Raw genomic sequence first — 26,186 nt, 5'->3', positions numbered from 1 at the left:
ATTTGTCAGGAATTTTCCTGCTTGTTAGGAATGCAAAGATGAACATAACAATGGCTTTGCCTTGGAGAAGCTCACAGTGCAGTGAGGAAGAAGAGTTGCAATTCATTATGCTAAGTGCACTTCACTGCTCTGTTGAAAAAAACTGGAATTAAGAATGTCTTCACAGTGATGTTATTTGAAGTGAAGACTGGGGATTGTCAGTAGGAGTGAGCCATTGATAAGGAGAAGGGGTGCTTTTCTAGGGCAGTGAAATGGGTGTGAAAGAAGAGAACACAGCAGAAGAGTTTATCATATGTAAGGTAGTGTGGCATTTGATGAAATTGGTAAGGTTATATGGTGCCAAACTATGGAAAGTCTTTAAAAGTGTACTTTAAAGGGTTTAGACTTTTATTTTGGATGTAGAGGAGTTAAAGAAGACCTGGTGAAATAAAATAACATAATCAGAATTGTATGTCAGGAAAATAACATTGGAAGCACTATGCAGAGTATCTACTGGGAATGAGAGAGTAAAACCAGGAGACAAGGTGAAAGGCAGTTACAATAGTAGTGCAAATGAGATTATATGGACCGCTGTAGATCCTTGGGACAAACACAAGACAGAATCTTAGTCATGGAAGTGTGTACATAAGATTTTTGATGACCTAAAGAAAAACTTATAGTTTAACAAATCCATAATTTTATGTAACTATATTAATTTGTGTGTGTGTATGTATTGGCATGTTCATATGCCAAATTATTCAGATTGTTTTTGATGCCTTGTTTTGTTTTTGAATTTGAAGTTAGTTGAAATTATTAGTATATATTAATTACACAGAGGGAATGTGTTTCATTATGACATTTTTTACTTTATACAAGTCATGTAACTCGATTTTCTGGTAAAATACTTTAGGGTCAAGAGTTCTCATTTTTAGCCAGATGACTCGACTCCTAGACATTTTGGAGGATTATTGTATGTGGCGTGGTTATGAATATTGTCGACTGGATGGACAAACCCCACATGAAGAAAGAGAGGTGAGGTCAAGAAAATGAAGCAGGACTTCAAAAATCAGAGCTCAGTTACATAATACTTTTTATTATCCAGTTGTTTTAAGCTTTGGTCGGCTTTACTGGTAAGTGATATTGACTTTCTTACTGCCATCATGATCTTTTTTCCACACTTAGCTTCTATTCCACTGATTTTTTTTTTTCAAATCATACTAGGCTCTTCAAAGATATTCTTGTCTAAGAACACTATCTGATTCCATCCTCATCTTTTTTAGCCACTGCCCCATTGATTACTGTTTTGCATCTTACTCCCCACCTTCAGATTATGTGTTTATTTTCTTTTCTTAATTTGTGTCCCACAGCGGACCCTTGCCATTTGTGGAGTTTAATGGTGGTCATTTTGCTGAGTAATGATTAATGAGCCTTAATATGAAAGGAACAGTCTTGGCTGTGGAGGGCTTTTGTATAAATGAAGTATGACAAAATGGGTTTAGGTACTTATGAGTTTGGGATTTTAGGATGCTAAAATGTTGATTTGTAAGCATGAGTAAGTACACCTATCTACCACACAGTATATTTTCCATATTTGGAAATTCTTTTAAGTTTTTGGATTATCTATTATGAAAGTCATAGTTCAAATGCATTTTAAACCCATAAGTTACTTGGTTGATGACTTTATTAATTCTTTTTCTCTTTTCTGTTATCCTTTAGGGATGTCTTTTTTTTTTTTTTAAGTCAATACTCATGCTCTGGGTATTTTTATGGTGTAGTAGAAAATACATAGAAGTTGCTTTGAAGACCTGATTTTTTAGCACCAGTACCACCAATTTCTACTGAATACAGGCCATTAAATTCTATGAGGCTTGGTATCTTTAATAGTATCATAAAGATAAAATTAATACTAATGCTTCCTGATGACATTCTAAAGATTGGTGGATACAAGAGGTACAAACAGCTTAAAACTACACAGTGCACTAAATATTAGCTGCCATGAAATTGTACACAGGCCTTTGTATCTGTTTTAGGGCACTTTCTCAGGCTATAGGAATCTCAGCCCATATCCCTCTACTTCCATAGCGCCTTCTATTGACAAGGCTTTCTGTCTCTTTTTTTTATGTTTCTTTTTTTATTTTTTATATATATTTTTATTGTTTGTTATTATTAGTTACATTTTATTAACTCTGTATCCCAGCTGTATCCCGCTCCCTTATTCCCTCCCAATTCCACCCTCCCTCTTTCAGCTTCTCCCTGCCCCTTTCCAAGTCCACGGAATGGGGAGGACCTCCTCCCCTTTCGTCTGGCCCTGTTTTATCAGGAATCTGTTTTATCAGTCCTCCTCTGTGGCCTAGCAGAACTGGTCTTCTTCCCAACTTAAAGAAAGAGATGTCCATAAATATACAAGAGGCCTACAGAACACCAAATAGACTAGACCAGAAAAGAAACACATCACGTCACATCATAGTCAAAACACTAAATCTACAGAACAAAGAAAAGATATTAAAAGCAGCAAGGGAAAAAGGCAAGTGATATATGAAGGTAGATCTATCAGGAAGGTAGACCTATCAGAATCACACCGGACTTCTCATCAGAAACTATGAAAGCCAGAAGGGCCTGGGCAAGTGTCATGGAGACTCTAAGAGATCACAAATGTCAACCCAGACTACTATACCCTGCAAAGCTTTCATTCAACATAGATGGAGAAAACAAAATACTCCATGACAAAACTAAATTTACGCAATATTTACACAGCAAACCAACCCTACAGAAGATACTAGAAGGAAATTCAATGGCAGGCTTTCTGTCTCTTACGCATATCCTTATTGAAGCCTGGGTATCACATAGTACAGTTTTGCCAACAGCACACAGACCTTTACATTAAGGGTTTTCTGTTACTTATTGAAAGGAAACAGCTACAGTAACTTTTACATGTAAAAGAATGTTTAAAAGCTTCAATTATTTCCCACCTCCTAGTTAGTTCTGTAAGACAGTTACTTGAAACTTTTGTTGATTTAGTCCTGAGAACCCATTTCTTAATTAGACACAGTATCTCTAGTGCTGTTCAAAATGACTGTCCCTTCTTGCTAGAATGAAGAAGAGACAAAGCAGAATTTAGTAGGCATTATCTGGCCTCAAAATGCCAATTGTCACTTCTGACATATTGCCCTGTTCATTACCCAGTTATGTGGAAATTCTGTTTTATTTTTAACTTCAAATCCTGTTCTCTATTCAAATATTTTGAATTACATGTATCGAATTTGAATACAGAGAAGTCAGACCATTCTTTCTTTTCCCTGGGAAATGCCCTGTTTGTGTTTTTGTTCATATATTCATTTTATGTCTTTTCTTGATACATTTGATTCTTGGCTTTATATATCAGCAGTGGAGATCCCCCCCCCCCAATATTTCTGACATTTGCCCTTTCCCTATGGATAAGCTCAGCTAGATAGATTTCCGTTCATCCTCTGATTTAATTGGTTTCACTTTTATAGGGAAAAGACAACATTTTTCAAGAAATTATTATAAGCTAGGTATCTTGAGCTTCCAAATGATTCTCCCAATAGCCTGGGTAAGGTACTGATAGAACTTTTGTCACATGGAATTGTGTCTCAGATAAGTTAAAGGCTTGTGTCTCAAATGTATACACATAGTTGAGTTGTGCTTCATTCCCAGGTTTTCACTAATTCCCCTACACCAGGCTGTCTGTTATCAAACCTTATTGCTGTCTATACTCCACAGATTCATGCTGTACTGACTGTGGTAATGCTAGTCACTTTGTCTGACTAGACCTGAGACTGTGTTTTTCTACTGCATCAAAAAATAATTGTGCGCTAGGTGTGGTGGCACATGCCTGTAATTCTAGCACTTTTGGGAGGCAGAGGCAGGTGGATTGCTGTGAATTTGAGGCTAGCTTGGTCTACAAAGCGAGTCCAGGACAACCAAGGCTTCATAGAAAAACCCTGTCTCAAAAAAGAGCAAACAAAACAACAACAACAAAACCCCAAACTATGCATTTGTGACTACATAAGTATGAGTACTGAGAGAGATTTTCAAAATCAGTTATCTGTGGGAAATATTTTGAGATTTAATGAGAAATAATATCTAAGAAATTGATACCATATTATATATATGTGCTATATATCAAGTTCAATATCCTGGTACTTTAAATCAGGTTTATACTGTGCTATGTCAGTAAAAATAATCATTATATAGTTTTAGGAAAATATTTAACCTTAATAATGTACTCTACATAATGTGTTCCCTTATTGTTAATGATTTAGGTTGTTTCCAATTTTTCACTGTTGTAAATAATGGTACAGTAAAAGTCATTATACATAAATACTGTGCACATCTCTGATTATTTCCTTGGGATAAATTCCTGGAAGTGAAATTCCTGGGTCAAAGGGTATGATCATTATTAAGGCTCTTGATGCATATTGCCAAATTGCTTTCCAGAAAGGTTGTTCTAATTTACACTTCCAGAAGCAATATCCCTCTGCTCCCTCACCAACATTGAGTATTATTGTTTTTCATCCTTAAAATGCAATTGTATTGTTTGTTTGCATTTATCTGATTACTAGTGAGAAATGAGCATTATTCTTGTAGTTTTTACATATTTGTATTTATTCTGTGAATAGAAGTTGTTCAGTTCACAAACTCATTTTTCTATTGGAGTCAACATTTTCCTAATTAATGTTTATGAGATTTTTCTATAGAGGATATTAACAACATATTAAATTTTAAGGTTCTTTATTAAATATCTCTGGATATGTCATTCTGATTTTCTTGATTATTTAACCATTTTCCCTTTGTCATTATACTAATATAGATCATCTTACACTCATTTACATTTCTCAACTCTTCTTTCTCTTGATTGAACTTAGCCACATCCTATTTATCAGGATGATATTGATATTTCTGACATTTTACCTGAATATTTATTTCAGCTCTTAATCAATTAGAACAGTTTTACTATTATTTTCAAAGAATACAAATGAGTCATATTCTTAGTTAAATTTATTTGTATGATCTATGTTTTTTCTGTTGCTTACCATTTGCAAACTTCATTTATAAAAACATCTTTTTTCCAGCTGCTTATACAGTGCAGTATATAGAAAAATAGCTTTGAATATGGAAGAATATTATTATAAAGTAGTAGGTTATATATAAAGTATAAAAGTATTTTCTGTGAGCATGCTAACTTTTCTATTTCTTAAGGTTTGGAATATAATTCAGGTTTTCTTTTTTTATATCCCTTTGTTAATTAAAAAAGGAAGCAATAGAGGCCTTCAATGCTCCAAATAGCTGCAAATTCATCTTTATGCTGAGTACAAGGGCTGGAGGTCTTGGAATAAACCTGGCAAGTGCTGATGTGGTTATTCTATATGATTCAGACTGGAATCCACAGGTTGATTTACAAGCTATGGTTAGTAACATTTAATGATGCCTGCCTGGAAATTATTGAAGCTCAGAATGCTGTTGTTTATGCAGTACAAAAGCAATGAGTGATTAAATAGTAACGATTTTGAAGTGATTTTTCTAGAAGTTAGAGTTAAAGATGTCGAGTTAATTGCAGAAACAAATAATAGAGATGAAAACTAACAAGTATGCTTCAACTATAAATGTAAAACTTATACACACACATATTTGCTTTTCTCATAGATTATAAATGTCAGCTTTTTCTTATTCCTGAGTATTGAGGAGGCTTCCAGAGTTTCTTTTAGTGAGAATTATTAAAAATCAATTTCATTATTTTTCTTAAGAAGTACATAATAAATGTTTAGATCAGGCATGGTGGTCTTTAATCCCAGCATTCGAAGGCAGAAGCAAGAAAATCTCTGTGAGTTTGAGGTGAGCCTGGTCTACATAGCAAGTTCCAGGCCAGCTGGGGCTGCATGGTTAGATTATGTTAATACAAATCTGTAGTACTGAAATTGGAAAAGGTCAGATTTAAGTTTTGTAATAAAATAATTGGGAGGGATAGGTAAAAATGTAAGAATGGAAAATGTGCTGTTTGAGGACATTCTGTCTCTGTCTCTCTATGTGTGTATGTGTGGTATTGTATACATTTGTAAGGGTGTGTGTTCCTGAGAGGGCACATTTGGAAGTCAGAGAATGATCCGAGGGTATAATTCTCAATTGCTTCTCTATCTTATTTTTGAGCACTTTTTTTTTTTTTTAACCGAACCTGGATCTTGTCACCTTAGCTTAACAGATTGGACAGTGCCTCACCCCTAACCTGCCCCTGGTCTAATCCTCCAAGTACTAGAGTTGTATGTGTGAGCCATCATGCCTGGCTTTTTAAAAATAAATTATGTACGTATGTATGTATGTATGTATGTATGTATTTATTTATTTATTACAATTTATTCACTTTATATCTCCACTGCAGCCCCATCCATCGTCTCCTCCCAGTCCCACTCATCCTCACTCTTCTCCTCTTATGTGCTTTCCCCAGTCCCCTGATAGGGAAAAACCTCCTCCCTTCTACCTGACCCTACCTATTAGGTCTCATCAAGGCTGGCTGCATCATCTTCCTCTGTGGCCTGATAATGCTGTAACCCCCCAGGGGGAGGTGATCAAAGAGCTGGCCACTGAGTTCATGTCAGAGACAACCCCTGTACCTTTTACTAGGGAACCCACTTGAAAACTGAGAAGCCTATGGGCTTTCTCTGAATAGGGGGTCTAGGTCCTCTCCATGCAAGGTCCTTGGTTGGAGTATTCGTATCTGTAGCCTCCCCTAGGCCCAGGTTCTTTGGCTCTGTTGTTCTCTTTGTGGAGTTCCTGTCCCCTCCAGGTCTTTCTATCTTCCTCTTCTTCCATAAGTTTTCTGGCACTCTGCCTGAAGTTTGGCTATGAGTCTCATCCTGAGTGAGGTAATCCAGAAGAAGAAAGACACATGTGGTATGTACTCACTTATAAGTAGATATTAGCCATACAATATAGGATAAACCTACTAAAATCTATAGTCCTAAAGAAGCTAAGCATCAAGGAGGACCCTAGGGAAGATGCTTAATCCTCATTCAGAAGGACAAACAGGACAGACATTGGATGTAGGAGAAGACAAGGAACAGTATAAGAACCTTCCACAGAGGACCTCTGAAAAACTTTACCCACGATGGTATCAAAGGAGATACTGATACTCATGCCTGGCTTTTTTTTTTAAGTTTAGTTTTTTTAAAATTTATTCATTTACATTCCTTCCCTGGGGGTGCCCCCTACCCTGTCTCCTCTTGGTCCCACCCTCCTTCGCTTTTCCTCTTCTATCCCTCTCCCCTTATCCTCAGAAAAGGGAAGTCCTTCTCCCCTGACCCCAGCCTATCAAGTTTCATCTTGACTGCCTGCATCCTCTCCTTTGTGTCCTGCAATGCCGCCCCACTAGGGGGTACTTGTCTGGCTTTTATGTTGGTGCTAGAGATACTAACTTACAAACTTAGGTCCTTAGGTTTCAACAGTAAGCACTTTACCTACAGAGACATCTTTCCAGCCCTGTAAATAAAGTGTGTGTGTGTGTGTGTGTGTGTGTGTGTGTGTGTGTGTGTGTGTGCTTTATCACATTATGGTCATTCAGGGATTACTAGTTGGAGTTTAAATGTTTAGATATTTGTAGAATATTGAATTCTTTTTGAGAGCATGTCATTGAGAAATTGGTTATTGGGCTGTAGTGTCTTTATGTTTGGTACAAGGACTATTTTCAAGCCCGTTTCTTTGATTCTCCCAATATCCCCACTATTCTCATTTGCTCTGTTAGTTTCTGCATTTTAAACATTCTCCCCACATGCTTATATTTCACCAGAAGTTGCCACCTACCACCTTTGCTAATTAGAAACCACTGGAAACACTCTAGTATTTTAAAATTATGATGATCTCATTTATATTCATGAGCCTTTACTATGTATTCCAGAATTGCCTTGGTAAGCAGAAAGAACTGCTTGATGATGAGATAAAGCAGACTTTTGTCATCATAGCAGCCCTTGCTAACTACTTTATTCCTTTAAAAACTCTTTGCTCCTCCTGGTGATGTTTTCATTAAATGAGTTAAAGTTACTTAGTAACTCGGTACAGAAGCCTTAGGTGTTATTTGTCCTCATTTTTAAGAGGATTAGCTTTATGACATTCTGGAAGTTTCCCAGTAGCAGCATAGCACACTTAGAGATTTTTTTTTTTTTTTTTTTTTTTTTTCCCGAAGTTTTTTGTTTTTTTTTTTTTTTTTTTTTTTTTTTTTTTTTGGTCTTTGGATATTCTTAACATCCATTCTCCTCCTTGCAAAAGTGACAGGTTTAGAGAGATTGAACTCTGAATTTTATTTTTAGATACTTACAACATGATATCTGTATGTCTAAGTCTTGTCTGCAGTCTCCAGCATCTTACACTTGGCCTCTTTCTGTTAGGATCGGGCACATCGCATTGGTCAGAGGAAGCCAGTAAGAGTCTTCCGTCTCATTACTGACAACACTGTGGAAGAGAGGATTGTAGAGAGAGCTGAGATAAAACTGAGACTTGACTCAATTGTTATACAGCAAGGTATTTCTATGTGGAAACTTCATTAATTTGGGGAAACGTAAAACATATTTAGTTTCCTTCAAAAGAGATTACTTTCAATAAAAGTTGAACAAAAATTGTAAACTGAATGAAATAATCGGTTTTCCTTTTATTTTTAGCTTGTGTTATAACTGCATCATTTCTTTTTTCCTTTCTTCTCTCCAAACCTTCCCATGTATGTACTCCTCCTTGCACTTTCAAATTAATGGCTTCTTTTTTAGTTGATTGTTAATTACATGCATATATGTATATTCCTAAATATAGCCTACTCAGTTTATATAATTTTACTTCCATGTAAATAATTTTTATAAAAATGTTTGTAATCTTTGTAATTTAAGCCTATGCCTTCAGTATATGAAATAAACTCATTCGGTTATAGTTGAATGCCAATGATGTGAGTTTTGCAGTATTTTACACTATTTAGCAGATAAATATCAGCTTCTGAAAAATTTAAGCAAATATATGTCAGAGCATATTTCCATACAGAGAAATTATCTGAAAAAATGAAGTTGGAACACAAACAAGTAGTAACAGAAATAATGAAATGGAAAATGTGGTAGAAGAAAAACCGCCAGTCATTTATTAAATAAATAATATTAATTTCACCAATATTTCTCCTAAAGCTGTTTTATGTGTGATTTAATGCAATAGTGTCTGATCAGACTCATTGTACTGTACTTTCTTTGAAATATAATTGAATATGTATATATATTTCATTTTAATTGTTATTAGGAAGACTCATTGACCAACAGTCTAACAAACTGGCGAAAGAAGAAATGTTACAAATGATACGTCATGGAGCCACCCATGTTTTTGCCTGTAAAGAAAGTGAGCTGACAGATGAAGATATTACAACTATTCTAGAAAGAGGTGAAAAGAAGGTTAGTTCAAAATTACACTATATTTCTCTGATGGGTTATTTATAACCCATAAGTTTACACATACATGTTGTATTCATGTTGAACTTCATGTTTTATATTACGTTCTTCCTAAGAACTGGTAGGATTGTGTTTGCAGGTAAGGCTTTATTTTAGTTTAATTTTTAGATTAGCAACACTAGGCAGCAACATTTAAAATTAAGTGATTTTATGTCTTTTTGAAGATACTGTACTTAGTCATATATGGAAGGACTGCATTTTGTGATTTTTTTGCAGTGTATTGGATACAATACACTAACTGAAAGTGTTTTTTTTTTGTTTGTTTGTTTGTTTTTGGTAAACAGAGTGAAACATTAAAACATTCTTTATCAAATAACCCTAGGTGGTTTTACAGTATTGCAATTTTGTGTCTAATAGGTTCATTCCACAAATTATGGTAGTTTCAAACATAAGAAAAAAGGGAGATAGAAAGGTATAATGAATTTCCATGTGCTTATCACCCTTTACATTTAAAAAAACAGAATCATCACAGCTTTGTCTCTCCTAAAACTATCTCAGTATTTTAAAAATAAGATCAGATATTAAATATCCATTAACTACTCAAACTTCTAAGTGTTTCATAGCTAGTTAGTTGTACTTAAATATTTTCTTTTTAAAAAAGTGCATGTAAAGCCTGTACTTTGCAGTTGATGGAGATGTTGTCCATATATGTTTGTGTATTTTTACTTAAATTTACCTGGTAAAAAGAGTAAGTGATTTGTTTGCCTTTTGATTTCATCATTGTATAGATTTTGTGGATTACATATCTCTGGCCCTTTTAAACATGTTCAGGATGGTCTTAGTTCTTTTGATCTTTTTAGAATATAATACCTGAAGCTAATATTTTATAAGGGAAAAACATTTTTGGAAGTTCAAGAGCCTTGGTTTCCAGTGAGTGCCTTATAGAGGATAGCATTATATGGTGAAAGCATGTGTGTACAAGAGAGAGGAAACAGGAGAACTGTAGAAGAAGCTTTCCTGGTTTTATGACAACCGATTGTGTGGTAATGTATTCAGTCTCACAAGAGCTGGCAAGCAGGCCTAACTTACTCTTGAAAGAAAACCTTTAATCTCTCTTGAAGACATAAACAACATCTCTTTGACATTGCACCAACTCAATACCATTACAGTGGGGACCACACTTATAGCTCACGAGCCTTTGAGGGGGGAAAAAATAACAAAAATGTAGTAAGTATCCTGCAAAGGTTCAACTTGATTCTCAAAATGTTTTTGTTTTAAAGGTCATAGAACAATCTTGTGTTACTATGTTTTATATCAATATGCAAAAAGAGTTTTAGTTTAACCTTGCCTTTATGATAGTACTAGCTATTTCTCTCATTAAAATTATTCAGATGAGGAGGTAGGACATAGCTTAGTGGTAGAATGCTCACCTAACAGGTGTGAGGACTCAGGTTCAAGTCCCAGTATTATAAAACAACAATAAACTCCTTTAAAGAAAAAAAATTATACAATGCAAATATATTCAGTAATAAATGCTTGTTAAAGATGCACTGAGTGAAAATATTTGGGAATGAAACATTTAATGTTTTCAAATATTTGAGACAAATTAAATTTTTAGGAGTCTGAGCGTGTGTGTGCACATGCACATGCGTGTGTGTGTGTGTGACAGGAGATAGGATGTAAAGCCTTGCATTTTATATGTAAGTGCTCTACCACAGACTATCAAGTCAAGAAAAGTATGTTCTCACCTCCTCTGTCAGTACTGCCTTATTTCATTTCATTTTATTTTATGTGTATGGGTGTTTTCCTGAATGTATGCCTGCACACCATGTGCATGTCTAGAGGTGTCCCTAAAGGATAGAAGAGTGTGTCAAATAAACCTGAACTGGAGTTAGTAATGGTTATGAGTGGCCACCAAGTGGGTGCTGGGAATTGAATTCAAATCCTCTATAAGAGCCATTAGTACTCTAAACTGTTGAGCCAGCTCTCCAGCCTCTAGCATTGCATTTTTCCCTCGTCACTTAGCAGAGTAGATATCTCATGTCAAACCTAGATTCCAGAAAAACAGAAAATTCATATTTTAAAGTTGATTCATTGATAATTTTCTCATTTCAATATATTCAACTTTAGACTGCAGAGATGAATGAACGCATGCAGAAAATGGGAGAGTCATCTCTAAGAAATTTTAGAATGGACCTTGAACAAAGTTTGTACAAGTTTGAAGGAGAAGATTACAGAGGAAAACAGAAGGTAACTTTATTCTTGCAGCCATTAGACTGTCAGATTTTCATTTTTCTTTCTAAAAATCTATTAAAATAATGCAGGCAAGGATAGCTTTAATATGATGATGGTCATATTTGTTGTCACTGTTCTTTTCCCAAGTTTTGGATCAAAAGTGTTTCATGTTTTGGTGAGTGTTTTATGTTTTGGAATATTTGCAGAAACATTACTCATCTGACAATTTGAAACCAAAAATATTCCAAAACTTTCCTTACAATTTGGAATTTTGGAGCATGTTGGATTTCAGATGTTCTTGTTTAGATCAGGATGCTTAATCTTTCCTATTACTTATGTTAGTGAAAGAAAGTATAAGAATGTGGTTGAGACCCAAACCTCATGTTGAAATCTCATCTCTATCACTAGGTAAATGCCTTTGGTTACTCAGCTTCTTAAGGTACCAAAGAGAGATTACAGTAGGTATATGAAGCGATTATCACAGCAAATGGGTTAGTATTTGTAAAGCAGTCAGCACTATGCCCAACATTGAGTGTCTCGTTTGCTTTTCTTGTTGTTGTGACAAAAAACAAAGGTAACACATGGGGATGGAGAGATGGCTCAATGGTCAAGAACATGTACTGCTCTTCTATAGAACCCGAGTTTGATTCCCAGCACCTATGTCAGGTGGCTGGCAATCTCTTAGAACTCCGGCTCCAGGGAGAACCCTCACTTCTGTAACTTGTATACCTGCCCCTCCCCATTAATTAAAAAAATCAAATGTCCAGAAAAAGAAACTTAAACAAGGGATGGTTGTTTATTTTTCCTTACAGTGCAAGGTACAATAAGTGTATCAAGCTAGGGAAATCAAGGTAGTAGGAGCTTGAAACAGTTGATATATTGCATCTACTGTCAGGAAGAAGACAACAATAAATGCTTTGTTATCTTGCAAAATAGTACAGAGTTTAATGTTAACAATATATGTGCTACTTGAATTATTGAAATGTAAGGAATTACTATCAGTTTTTTCTCCTTAATGTTTTTTCCTCTAGTCCAGGGGCTTCATTCTAGGATTCCGTATTGCATCATTGAAACAAATAAACAAACAAACAAGCTAGACTTTAGCAGGGTGTGTTAACAGTTGTCTTTAATTGAAGAGGCAGAGGCAGAGGCAGAGGCAGAGGCAGAGGCAGAGGCAGAGGCAGAGGCAGAGGCAGAGGCAGAGGCAGAGGCAGAGGCAGAGGCAGAGGCAGAGGCAGAAGGGAATCTCTATGAGGCCAGCCTGGTCTATATAGTGAGTTATAGAACAGCCAAGGCTACATAATAAAAGAGTTCCTGTGTCAAAAACCTAAAATCAAACCAAACCAAAATAAAGCCAAAACAAACTAGACTTTATTTTTAGGAGAAATTTCAGGTTCCCAATATAATCAAATGGAAATAACATACACCCCTTGTCACTGACATACAGCATCCCTCCTAGAATCAACATCCTGTGCCTAAGTGGTGCATGTTTTACAATCATAAACATACTTTAATACATTGTCACCCCAAATCCATCATTTACAACAGGGTTTTCTCTCTCAAGGTGGCATATTCCATGGCTTTTAACAAATGCGTAGACATCTACCATTATAATATCAAGTATTTTCACTGCCTTAAATGTCCTTTGTGCTTTACTCACCCTTCCTCTCTCGGCTTATTGCAAACACTCATTTGAATTTTTTAGCATGTCATACTATTAAAATGAAGTCATTTTAGATTGACTTCCTTCATTCAGTAATATATGTTTCAGTTTCCTCTGTCTTTCTTCATGTGTCAAGAGCCCAAATTTTTTTAGCACTGAGAGATAATCCACATTCTGAATGCACTGCTGTTTATTCATTCAGCTACTCAGGAACTAAGGTTGTTTCCAAGTTTTGGGGGTTATGAATAAATCTGTCATATGCATCTGCATGTAGGATTTATTTTTTAATTTTTTATATTAATTACAGTTTATTTACTTTGTATCCCAGCTATTACCCCTCCCTCATTCCCTCTCAATCCTACCCTCCCTCCCTCATCTCCTGCCTGCTCCTCTCTAAGTCCACTGATGGGGGAGGTCCTCCTCCCCTTCCATCTGACCCTAGTTTATCAGGTCTCATCAGGACTGGCTGCAATGTCTTCCTCTGTGTCCTAGCGAGGTTGCTCCTCCCTCGGGGGGAGGTTATTTTTTTTCTTTTTTATGTTCTTGATGTACACCCTGAAGGTGACACAGAATGTTCACAGAGAGGTCTTTTTGCTTTGTTTTGTTTTGTTTTAAACAAGTTCTCAAGTAGGTCCAAACTGACCTTGAACTCTGTATGTAGTTAAGGGTGACCTTGAACACTTTTCTTGCATTTTATAATTATTTTTATTAATTATAGTTTATTCACTTTATATCCCCCCTGTGCCTCTCTTTCCCCTCCCCTCCCAATCTCACCTTCCCTCTTCCCCACCCCGTCCCTCTCCTAGTCCACTGATAAGGGACGTCTTCCTCCTCTTCCCTCTGATCCTAGTCTATCAGACTAGTCTTATCAAGAGTAGCTGCATTGTCTTCTTCTGTGGCCTGGTAAAGCTGCTCCCCCTTCAGGGGGAAGTGATCAAAGAGCCAGCCACTGTGTTCATGTCAGAGACAGTCCCTGTCCTGTCCCCATTATTGTGGAGGCCACTTGGACACTGAACTGTCATAGGCTACCTCAGTGCAGAGGTTCTTTCTTAAAAATTTATTATTTATACAGTGTTCTGCCTGCATGTGTGCTTACACGCCAGAAGAGGGCACCAGATATCACTATAGATAGTTAAGAGCCACAATGTGGTTGCTGGGAATTGAACTCAGGATGTCTGGTAGAAGAGCCAGTGCTCTTAACCTCTCTGAGTCCTCTCTCCAGCCAGGCAGGATGTTTTAAATACACAAGGTTTTGATTCCTTTGAAAATATCAGAGCATATGTTTATTGAGTCCTATGATATAAGTAGGTTTAGATTTGTAAGAAACTGCCAGACTTCCTTTCAAAGTGGCTGTGCCATTTTACATTCTCCCAGCAGTGAATAAAAACTCAGTCTGCATCTTTGCCAGCAGTTGGTGATATTGAAATAATTTTTTTTTTCATAACAGGGTTTCTCTGTGAAACCCTGGCCTTTTTGGACTCACTTTGTAGACCAGGCTGGCCTCAAACTCACAGAGATCCACCTGCCTCTGCCTCCTTGAGCAGTGGGATTAAAGTCATGTATTACCGTGCCTGGTTGAAGTACTGGATTTTCACTTTTCTATGGGTGGGTTCTCATTATTTTAATCTTCAATTTTAAAAAAAATTTTGATATTACAATTACATCATTTCCCCCTTCCTTTCTACTCCCTCAATATACCCACATTGCTTTCTTTAAAAAATTAATTTCTTATATTTGTAAGTACAACCTTCTCAGTTTGTTTAATGTTATTTCTATGTTTGTTTTCAGGTCTGACTATTTGGTATTAGATAACCAACCCATGTGCTCTCGCTTGGGGAAGAATATTTCTCCTGCAGTCAGCATTCTTTAGTTTCCTGTAGTTCTTTGTGTATGGTTGATACAATATGAGCTTTCCTCCTTCCTGCACTAGCATACCTATTGATATTGGTTTTGTTCAGATTGTATTTAGGCATTCATGTTAGTGAAATCTCATGGTTTTAGCTTCTTTGACATATCTAGGAGACTCAACCTCACAGCAAAACTTACTGTTCCTCTGGCTCCAAGAATTTTTTTTCTCAAATCTCGTTCTTCTGCAATGATCCCAGAGCCTTAAGTACAGGAACTGTGCTGTACATGTATCAGTTTGGACTAGGTTCCACAACTCTCAACCCTGCAATTTGATTGGTTAATGGCTTTATGTGATGGTCTCTGTTGCAAAGGGAAATTGCTACACTTATATCTGTGGATAGAAGGATACATATTCAGAATGCAGTTAAGGCTTATTTCGGTTTAGTAAAGTGATGGTTGTACGTTCTCTACAAATATTAATGACCTCACTAGTCCTAGGTAGTTGGCTAGGTTTCTAATACCAGGCATGATTTCCCTCTTCTTGAGTGGGTCTTAAGTCCAATTAAAGAGCTGTTGGTTGCTGTCAACATATGCATACTTTTACTGGACTCTTAGGGTTATTGTGTCATGCTGGACATTATTGTGATTCGTGTCATAGCTGCATAGGAGTGTTGGTTACTTCCCTTCTTTGGAAGTTTACATGGCACCTTCTAGTACTATGAAAGCTAGTCCTCAAGGAGGAGGCATTTTGGTCAGTTCTAACTCTGGAAGCTTAGTGTCTGAAGTGCATGGTATCTTCAGCAATAGGGACTTACCTTTCACTTCTTGGTGGGGGGTGGGGATAACCAAGGTTAATAGCAATACCATGGAATGTTTTGGTCTTAGGTCCTTCTCACCAACAATTTCAAAAGAGGAATTCTCATGCCTGAAGTTGGGGCTTTTATCAGATACTCTGCATCTGTTCAGGAAAACATTGCCAGCTCAGATGAGAAGATTTCATGTAATCAATATATGTGTATTTATATGTAGGTGTAATACGTATTATAGGTGTTTTTATGTAAAGAGTTAATGTATGATTTTTTATGACTTTTTCAAATATCTTCATTGTGATCTTTACACTCCTCCCTTCTGTATTTATCTGTCTCCTCTCTAATTAGAGACCTCTCCATTTTCCCACTCCTTCCTTTAGGTCTCGTGTACTCTGTTATCCCCTTTTCTATTACTAACATGTGTTGAGCATTTTCTCCTAATTTTGAACTGAATTTTCTTGATGATATGCTGAACATATTTTCATATAATTAACTACCATCTCTTCGTCTTCTTTGATTTAAATCTTTTGTCCATTTCTTTCAATGGAATTGTTTTGCTTGTTTTTGTATTGGTGATAGATTATTACTTAGTTTATTTTAAATAATGGTGCTTTAATCAGATTTGTCATTTGCTAATGTTTTCTTCCCATTTTTAGTTTATATTCATCCTCTTAGCCCATATCAAATCTTCTTTCTGTGTATATTGTTAGTCTCACTCTGTGAGAGTTCATCAGTTTCTGTTTATCATTCATGACACTTGGGAAAAGGATTCATCAGTTATTTGTAACTTCGGTTTTTTTGGACAGTTTTTCATAATTTTACTGAGATTATGCATTTTTGGCAGGAATATGCCAAAATGGATGTTGTGTCCTGTAGGTATTACCAGAGCATCCATGATATCTATTTATCTATTTATTACAATTTATTTATTAACTTTGTATTCCAGCTATAGCCTCTACCTTGTCTCCTCCCAGTCCCACCCTCTTTCCGTCTTCTCCTCTTATGCCCCTGCCGCTAGTCTGTTGATAGTAGAGGTCCTCTTCCACTTCTATATGACCCTAGCCTATCAGGTCTCATCAGGACTGGCTGCATTGTCTTCCTCTGTGGCCTGGTAAGGCTGCCCTCCTCCCCCTAAAACACAACAACAACAACAACAGGGAGAGGTAATCAAAGAGCCAGCAACTGACTTCATGTAAGAGAAAGTCCCTGTTTCAGTTGCTAGGGTACCCACATGGAGACTGAGCTGCCATGGGCTACATCTGAGCAGAGGTTCTAGGTTATCTCCATGCATAGTCCTTGGCTGGAGTATCAGTCTCGGAAAAGACCCCTGTGCCCAGATTGTTTGGTTCTGTTGGTCTCCTGGTAGAGCTCCTGACTTCTCCAGATCTTTCTATCTCCCCCATCTTTCATAAGATTCACAGCACTCTGCCAAAAGTTTGGCTATGAATCTCAGCATCTGCTTTGATAGTCTGCTGTGTAGAGTCTTTCAGAGACCCTCTGTGGTAGGCTCCTGTCCTGTCCTCCTTCTTGCTTAGCTTCTCTAGGTGTACAGATTTTAGTATGTTTATCCTTTATTATATGTCTAATATCCACTTATAAGTGAGTATACACCATGTGTGTCCTTCTGCTTCTGGGTTACCTCAATACGGATGATCTTTTCTAGCTCCATTCATATGCCTGCAAATCTCATGATTTCCTTGTTTTTAATTGCTGAGTGGTATTCCCATTGTGCAAATATACCACAGTTTCTGTATCCATTCATCAGTTGAGGAAAATTTAGGTTGTTTCCAGATTCTGGCTATTACGAATACAACTGCTAAAACATGGTTGAGCAAATGTCCTTTTTTTGTACTTGAGCATCTATTTTCCTGATTTTGATTTAATTTTGTTAAATGGAATCTATCAAGATAACTGTCCATTTCATTTAGATTTTCAAAATTTGCATCATATAAGCTTTTGTAGTAAGACCTAAGATTGTTTGGATTACCTCAGTGTCTGTTGTTATGTCCCTCATTTTCTTTTCTGATTTTTCTGATTTGTATAGTTTCTGTCTGTATTTTAGTTAGTTTTGCTAAGGGTTTGTCTATCTTGCTAATTTTCTCAAAGAACCAGCTCTTGGTTTCCTTGATTCTTTTTATTGTTTTCTTTGTTTATAATTTATTGATTTCAGCTCTGAGGTTGAATATTTCCAATTGTCTGCTTGTCTTGAGTGTGTGTGCTTTTTTTTTTTCCTAGAACTTTTAGGTGTGCTGTTGGGCTGCTTTTATGAGATGTCTCAAACTTCTTTATGTACAACCCAAGATGTTGAGGTTTTGTATGGATCACAGTGCAGCATTCTCTAATTATTTCTTTTGTTTGTCACAATTGTTATTTAAAGAACCAAGTCTGTATTCTATGAAAACTTGAGCTGGCCCTTCGTTTAAATAAACTCCAAGGTAACTGGAAAAAAAAAAACAACAAAAAAACTTCTTTCTGAAGGCAGTTAGTGCTATGAACTTTCCTCTTAACACTGCTTTCGTTATGTCCAATAAATTTGGGTAAGTTGTGCCTGTATTTTTATTAAATTTTAGGATGTCTTTAATTTATATTTTATTTTTTCCCTCTCCCAGCTGTTATTGAGTAGAGAGTTGTTTAGTTTCCATGTGTGTGTAGACTTTTGTTATTTCAGTTGGTGTTAAGGTCTAGTTTTAGGCCATGGTGGATTGGATAGGATACATGGGATTATTTTGTGTTTCGTGTATATGTTGAGGTTTACTTTGTGCTTGACTATATGGTCAGTTTCCACAAGGATATGTGAGGTGCTGAGAAAAAGATATACTTTTTTGAGTTTCGGTGAAAAGTTCTGTAGACATCTATTAGGTCCATTTGATTTAGGACCTCTGTAACTGTCATTTTTTCTTTTAGCTTCTTGGTAACAGTGGAGTGCTGAAGTCTCCCACTATTAAGGTGTTGGGATAAATGTGTGATTTCAGCTTTAATAATGTTTCATTTACAAATGTAGGCTCTCTTGTATTTGGGGCATAGATGTTCAGAATTGTGATGTCCTCCTGGTGGATTTTTCCTTTGATGAAAATGAAGTGTCCCTCCTCATCTTTTTTTATTAATTTTGGTTGAGAGTCTATTTTATTAGATATTAAGATAGCTTCCCCAGCTTGTTTTCTGGGTTCGTTTACTTGAGAAGCCTTTTTCCAGCCCTTTACTTGGAGGTAGTGTCTCTCTTTGATGCAGAGGTGTGTTTTGTGGATGCACCAGAATGTTGAATCCTGTTTCTGCAAACAAACATTAGTCTGTGTCTTTTTATGGGAGAGTTCAGTCCATTGATGTTGATAGATAATATTGACCAATGAATGTTAGTTTTGTTCATTGTGGAGTTGGTGGCAATTGTGTGTTTTTGTGCTTGTTTTCTTTTGATTTTTTTGTTTTTGTTTTTGTTTTTAGTTTATACCCTGTGTTTTGTTACGTTTAGTTGATTCCGTTAGATTGCAGTTTTCCTTCTAGTATCTTCTGTAGGGCTGGGTTGCTCTGTAGATTTTGTTTGAGTATAGTTTTGTTATGGAATATTTTGTTTTCTCCATCTATGTTGATTGAAAGTTTCTCTGGCTATAGTAGTCTGGATTGGCACCTGTGGTCTTTTTGAGTCTGTATGGCATCTGTATGACCCTTCTCACTTTCATAGTATCTGTTGAGAAGTCTGGTGTAATTCTTATAGGTCTACCTTTATATGTTGCTTGGCCTTTTTCCCTTGCTGCTTTTAATATTTTTTCTTTGTTCTGTAGATTTAGTGTTTTGGCTATGATGTGACATGAGGAGTTTCTTTTCTGATCTAGTCTATTTTGGTGTTCTGTAGGCCTCTTGTATGTTTATGGACGTCTCTTTAAGTTCAGAAAAATTTCTTCTATGATTTTCTTGAAAATATAGAACCTTAGATCCTGGAATCATCTTTTTCATCTATTCTTGTTAGATTTTGTCTTTTCATTGTGTCCTTCATTTCTTGGAGGTTTTGTGTCAGTACCCTTTCTGATTTTATGTCTTTTTTGAAAGATGTATTGATTTCTTCAATTGTGTCTCCAGTGCCTGAAATTCTCACCTCTATATCTTGAATTCTGTTGGTGATGCTTACCTCTGTGGTTTCTGATCTCTTCGATAGGTTTTCCATCTCCAGGAGTTTCTCTCTCTCTCTCTCTCTCTGTGTGTGTGTGTGTGTGTGTGTGTTTTATTGATTCTAATTTTGTTTTCATGTCTTGCACCATTTCTATTATTTGTTTGTATTTGGATTCCTATTTGTCCATGATGGCCCCTAATTTTTTTTGTTCGTTTCTTCTCTGTGTGCCTCTATATATCTCTATATCATTCCTCTACATGTGCCTCTATTGTTTGGCTGTATTTGCCTGTATTTCTTTGAGAGCTTTGTTCTTTTCCTCTTTATGTGCCTCTAATTACTGTGTAAGCATATGTTTGAGATCATTTTCTTATGTTTCCAATGAATTAAAATATCCATTGATTTTGGGGGTTGCTGGTGAAGCCATGATGTCTTGTTTTTGTTGTGTGTGCTCTTACACCAGTCTCTAGCCCTCTGATGGTCCGTAGCCGTAGCTGTTTGTTCCTGGAGCCTGTACTTCAGACTGGGTGCATCTGTCTCTGGTGTCTGGAGTAGTCTTCAGGAATATTAGAGAGATCCAGTGGTTTGAGAGTGGATGTTGAGTTTCAGATGTAGCTAAGGGAGAAAGTTTGCAGGTGCTTGTGTACAAGCACTGTAGTGTGTGTGCAAGTTTGCTTTGAAGGACTGGGTGCTAGTGTGTGTAGGCTCCTGGAAAGGTGGAGTGTATGCACAGGTGGAGGTGCTAGTGTGGCTCAAAGGTACAGTGCACATTCACAGGTGCCCCGATGCCTCAGTGGCCCACAGCCCTGTCTTACTGTCTTCCAGGTATTCAGATCTGTCTGAGTTGACAATCTTGGTTCTAGGAATTTCTTGCCTGACTCCACTGGGAGATACACCGAACAGGGGCTTCAATGTTGAGAATGCTGTCCCAGGGATCCCTATGTTGCTCACAGTGCCAATGTGGTTGAGAGGGATCAGATGTCTGGCTGCTAAGGTAGAGGGATCCCTGACCACAGGGTCTCATGAACTCACTTGAAGGCACACTCACTTGCAGGCGTATGAGGAAAGCATGGGGGTTCGGGGGGTGGGGTCCCATGATTTTCTATTGTTAATTTGGGCCCTCTTGGGCAAATGAAAGTGTAGGAGATCAGTCAGTGGTGTTTGCTGTTTGACTCCTGGGCAGGGAGGCCCATTCTTGAGGCAGCCGTTGCCTGTGCTCTCTCAGAGGGTTGAAAGTTCTTCACTCTCAAACCCTGGAGACATCAATGGGTGAGTTGGTTTCAATGTATCCCAGCTCACAGGCTGTCCGCTCTAGCCCGGGAATCCTGAAAGTCGATATTCTGGCTCCAGCCACCTCTCCAGTCACCAGTTTCGGAGTTTTGGATCCTTTGCCTCTCAGATATGGCGCGCACTGCTCGTTGTCATCTTGGAGCCCCATCATCAGAGATATTAACCAATTATTTTATGGATGATGTTAACCTTATTCACTTAGTAGATGGTGATGGCACTTGCCTAGTTTCTTTCTTATGAATTTAGTATTTTTACTTTTGTAATTGGTATCTATGTTGGGAAGAATATTTTCAAGCTTGTACACGATGATCATAGCATCTGTAAGGAAAATTATTGTTATGTTGTTTGCTTAAGGATAATTTCCTTATTTCATCTATATTTCTTACTTGGGAATTTCTGTAATAAGAAGCTCCCCTTCTCTGTCAATTATTTCTGCCCTTGTTTATTTATATCACTATAGACTCTTGTCTATTGTTTTAATGAATTTATTTAATTTATGTGTAAGAGTACTCTATCTGCATGCACCTCCATGCCAAAGAAGGTATTAGATCCCAGTATAGATGGTTGGGAGTCACTGTGTGGTTGGTGGGAATTGAAATCAGGACTTCTGAAAGAGCAGCCAGTGCTCTTAACTGCTGAGCAACCTCTCCAGCCCCGTCTCTTTATTTTTGACCTATGATAGCTTTATTATTATTGTTGCTCAAACTGTTCCATAAAACATAGCTTTGAACTCATAGAAATGATATTTTATTAAAATAAAACTGTTTTAGATATTAGGTTTATTGACAAATGAAAGCTGAACCATTTTAAATAGCATCGAACCCACTATACTGACAATGCTTTCTTTATGTTGTTTGCCTCTGATAGGTTTTGTTTCTTGACTTGTATTTGTCTGTTTTATTTGCAGTTTTAACTCAGACTGCTTTGTACTTTTATCCTGCTTAGATGGAGGTGATGACCTTTCTGCATAGGCTGGAAATTGCCTGCCTAATATGTTTTTTAGATCTAATTATATGATATGAATTTTATTTATTCTACAATTATTTCTATGGGTTATTGATACTAAGAGTGTTTTATAAAGTAGAAAAATATTAATAGAACCTAAGTATCATTGGAGTATCTGTTTTTTTTTTTTCCTGGGACTCCCTCATGCTAAGCATATCCTATATTACTGAACTACATCCCTAGCTCCATTCACAGTTCTAGAATAATATTAGTAAATACTTGTGTATGTATAATATAATAGTGTTTCCTGTGTTTTGATTTTTAGAAAACATCATAATTTACGGATAAGTTATGTTTTAATGGTTATGGTGATTTTTATAATCAAATGTCTAACATTAACAGTAATATCCAAAATCAGATTTTTGAGTATTCTAAGTTGTGATTATATTTTTTATTTCTGTTCATTCATGTTTTCTAGATAGCACCATAAACTAGGTTCACATTGTTTCTGAAGAGAATTGAAAATCTGAAGGTATATTGTTCATAAATCTTTAAAATCATATGTTAAGATAGATTTTCACATATGATTGGTTGAATCCTTTACATTACTTTACTAGCATGCCTAGTAAATTAAATCATGGTAGCTGACATTAATCCTTGTTAAATTAAGTTGAATAATTAGTATTAATATACTTTCATCTAAAACAAGCCAATTCAACATAATTTTTTCTATTTTTGAAACTTCAAAAATTGGCCTTTTACCACTTATTTAAAATTTCAACATCTAGACTTTCACACAAATACAGACTGCATGGCCAAATACATTACTTAGAAAACTTAGTTTCAAGTATACATTTTTACTTCATTTTAGAAAGATTGAATTATATGTTATTTATAAAATCTTTTTTGTACTGTTTATGTATGTGTATGTATGTTCACTTTAATGTTGGAGCACATGTAAGTTTACATGTGGATGGAGGCCAGAGCTTGCTGTCTGTTGTCTTCCTTGATAGCTGTCTGCCTTATAGGTTGTGACTAGGTTTCTCATGTAAAACCCCAGTTCACTGACTGGGCTAACCCAGATATCTAGCTTCCTCTGGGGAATCCTCTGTTAGCATCTCCTGAGCTATTTACAGAATCCTTTCCTCCCATTACTGTCACCTAACACACTGACTCATTTGGTATAAAATACCACAATTAATCTCCCTTCTTACCTTATTCCTTACCTCTCTCCCTCTCTCCCACTGTTCTTTCCATACTTTGATATTGAACCCTGGGCTTCTTACATGCTAGGCAAGTTCTCTACCACTGACATACACCGCTAGACATAGATGTGGATATTTATTTTATTAAAGCACCACATTATACTTTCTTATATTTTCTTAGAGTTTGAAGACATTTAAAGTCATTTACTCTAACCTAACTTGTAATTAAGAAATCTCACTTTATAGGGTGAGCAAGATGGCTCAGTGAAAGCCTGACAACCTGAGTTCAATCCTTGGAATCCGTATGGTGGAGAGAACCGACTCCTAAAAGTTGTTCTCTGATCTTCGCAGGTGCGACATGGCATGAACATGCATGCACACATACACACATGTGCAGACAGAAATAACTAATTAAATAACTAACTAAATAAATGTGATTTTAAAAATATCATTTACAGCTCCCTCAACAGATGACAGCTTGAGTTTGCATTCTGAAGTGCTGGGAATCCTACCTGTCTCAGGGTAGCTCCTTTCACTGTTTGCCATCTTGCTCTTGTGTATTCCAGGCAAACAGTCTACCACTGAGCTACAACCCCAGCCATGTTGAATTATACTGTATAATGGTGTTGTTTCTTAAAATTTTGCTCATTGATTTGAATCTTTTGAATCAACAAAAAAAAAAACTGCTCTTTGCTATTGTATAGACTTTGATTTATCAGCATTAATATGGGGTTTACTACTCTGAACATTGTAAGAAGTTGGAGATCTCTAATCATCCTCATTATCTTAGTTTATTATTCATAGTTTTTTAAAAGTGGTTTTGGGAATTGAATATAGGGCCTTGTGCATGCTAAGTAATTGTTCTACCACTGAGTCACATGGAACCTGCCATCCACTCTTTGCCTATGATGCCATACTGAAATCAATCTTAAGATAAGAGATAGGGACCATTAATGATAGATTAATGGTCTTTTAAAGGCCCTTATGGCTCATTTTGTCTAAAGTCACTAGGCCAAACACTGTAAAATTGAGAAAAAAAAAAAAAAAAAGAGAGAGGAGTAAGAAAACTTTTCCTTGGACTCCAGAACTTTGTGTTGTCAGTTCTGTTTGTTGACTATTAAAATGCATTTCCTAGCCGATAGTTGGGTAAGTTTTGTAATGCTTCAAATCAATGATAATATTAATTTCCATGTGCAATACTACCTTATATATAACTATTGGACAGTTAGTTAATGTTTTCAGATATAAGTTACCCAGGGCCTTGCACAAGTTATTCATACATGGTACTTTTGAGCTTGATTACAAGATCCTTTGTGGTCATACTTAATCCTACAGGTAAGTACTAATTATGTCCATTTTATGGAAAGCAGAAATAGTCCTCAAAAGCATATGACCAGTGAAATACTAGGATTCGGATTCAAATTTAAATCTTTCTGGTTCCCGTGACTTTTCCCAACTCCACTGCAACTTACCTTTCTCGAAAGTTCTCTTTGAACATTTTTCTTGATTTGAAGGAGATGTATGTGTCTGTCATACTTCTTCTTGTCATTTCCCTTTCTGACCTATTGTATGTTTAACTTTACCAGAATCAATACTTCTTTTCCTTTTGTGAGCGTCACTATTTATTTACTTAAATTAGTATAAGATATTAAGCAGATTGTGCAGATCATTTTCAATTAAGGAAGAATAATTAAAATTAAAATTAGTTTCAAAAATGAAAAAGAAAAAACTTCTTTGCTCCTAAACTTGATTTATAGTAGTGTCGTAGAACTTTGCAGTTAGAGTTAGGATTTATGAAGCAAGTTTTAATTGCCTCCAATTACTGCCTTATTGCATGTGGGACTAAGGAAATAGTTTGGAGTAATTAAACCTCTTGTTCTTGCTTGTTGTGTATAGCTTGGCATGGTGGAATGGATTGAACCTCCTAAACGGGAACGCAAAGCGAACTACGCAGTGGATGCTTACTTTAGAGAGGCTTTGCGAGTCAGCGAGCCAAAGATACCAAAGGTAAAACTGTACAAGACTGCTTCTTATGTGCTGTTATAGAATTCTCTTTTAACATGATTTGTAATTCGGATGCTTATTACCAAATCATAGTTCTTAAAATATAATAGTACGCCAGAACATAACATAGGTTAGCTATATGAATAGATTCTGTTGTATTTATTTTTCCAAATATAAAAATAAATCACTAGAGTTACTTATATTAGCTTTATGCTTCATGAAAACAAGTATGTATGTATGTAATGTATTTTTCTCTCACAGGCTCCTCGGCCTCCAAAACAGCCAAATGTTCAGGATTTTCAATTTTTCCCACCACGTTTGTTTGAGCTCCTGGAAAAGGAAATTCTTTATTATCGGAAGACTATAGGATATAAGGTAATTTTCAAATAACTGAGATATAATCTTTAAAAATTATTTTATTTTATTTGTTATGGATGTTTTGCCATCATGTATGTCTGTGCAACACATGTGTGCCTGGTACCTACACAGGCCAGAAGAGGGTCTTTGATTCTGTGGAACTGAAGTTACAGGTGTTTGTGAGCCATTGGGTGGGTGCTGGGGAATGAATCTGGAAGAACATCAAGTTCTCTCAACTACTGAATCATCTCTTCTAGTTTCAGTGGTCTTTTGCATGCTGTTGTAGAATTCTCTTATAATATGATTTGTTATTCTGATTTTTTATATTAT

General features: G+C 36.3%; 1 protein-coding gene across 1 annotated transcript in view; it reads left to right on the top strand.

Annotated features, from left to right (window-relative positions):
* Window positions 1-26,186, top strand: part of Smarca1 (SWI/SNF related, matrix associated, actin dependent regulator of chromatin, subfamily a, member 1) — an 85,343-nt gene that overhangs the window by 18,232 nt on the left and 40,925 nt on the right. The window contains exons 6-12 of the mRNA XM_055612169.1: window positions 890-1,011; window positions 5,255-5,407; window positions 8,373-8,505; window positions 9,256-9,404; window positions 11,532-11,651; window positions 25,392-25,502; window positions 25,761-25,874. Coding sequence (XP_055468144.1) covers window positions 890-1,011; window positions 5,255-5,407; window positions 8,373-8,505; window positions 9,256-9,404; window positions 11,532-11,651; window positions 25,392-25,502; window positions 25,761-25,874 — 902 coding nt within the window. The remainder of the gene's footprint in view (window positions 1-889; window positions 1,012-5,254; window positions 5,408-8,372; window positions 8,506-9,255; window positions 9,405-11,531; window positions 11,652-25,391; window positions 25,503-25,760; window positions 25,875-26,186) is intronic.

The sequence above is a fragment of the Psammomys obesus genome, unplaced genomic scaffold, assembly GCF_907164565.1.
Source record: "Psammomys obesus unplaced genomic scaffold, mPsaObe1.curated_primary_1811, whole genome shotgun sequence".
NCBI lineage: Eukaryota > Metazoa > Chordata > Mammalia > Rodentia > Muridae > Psammomys > Psammomys obesus.
Note: the sequence above shows the minus strand (reverse complement) of the source record. Positions and strands in the feature narration are given on the sequence as shown.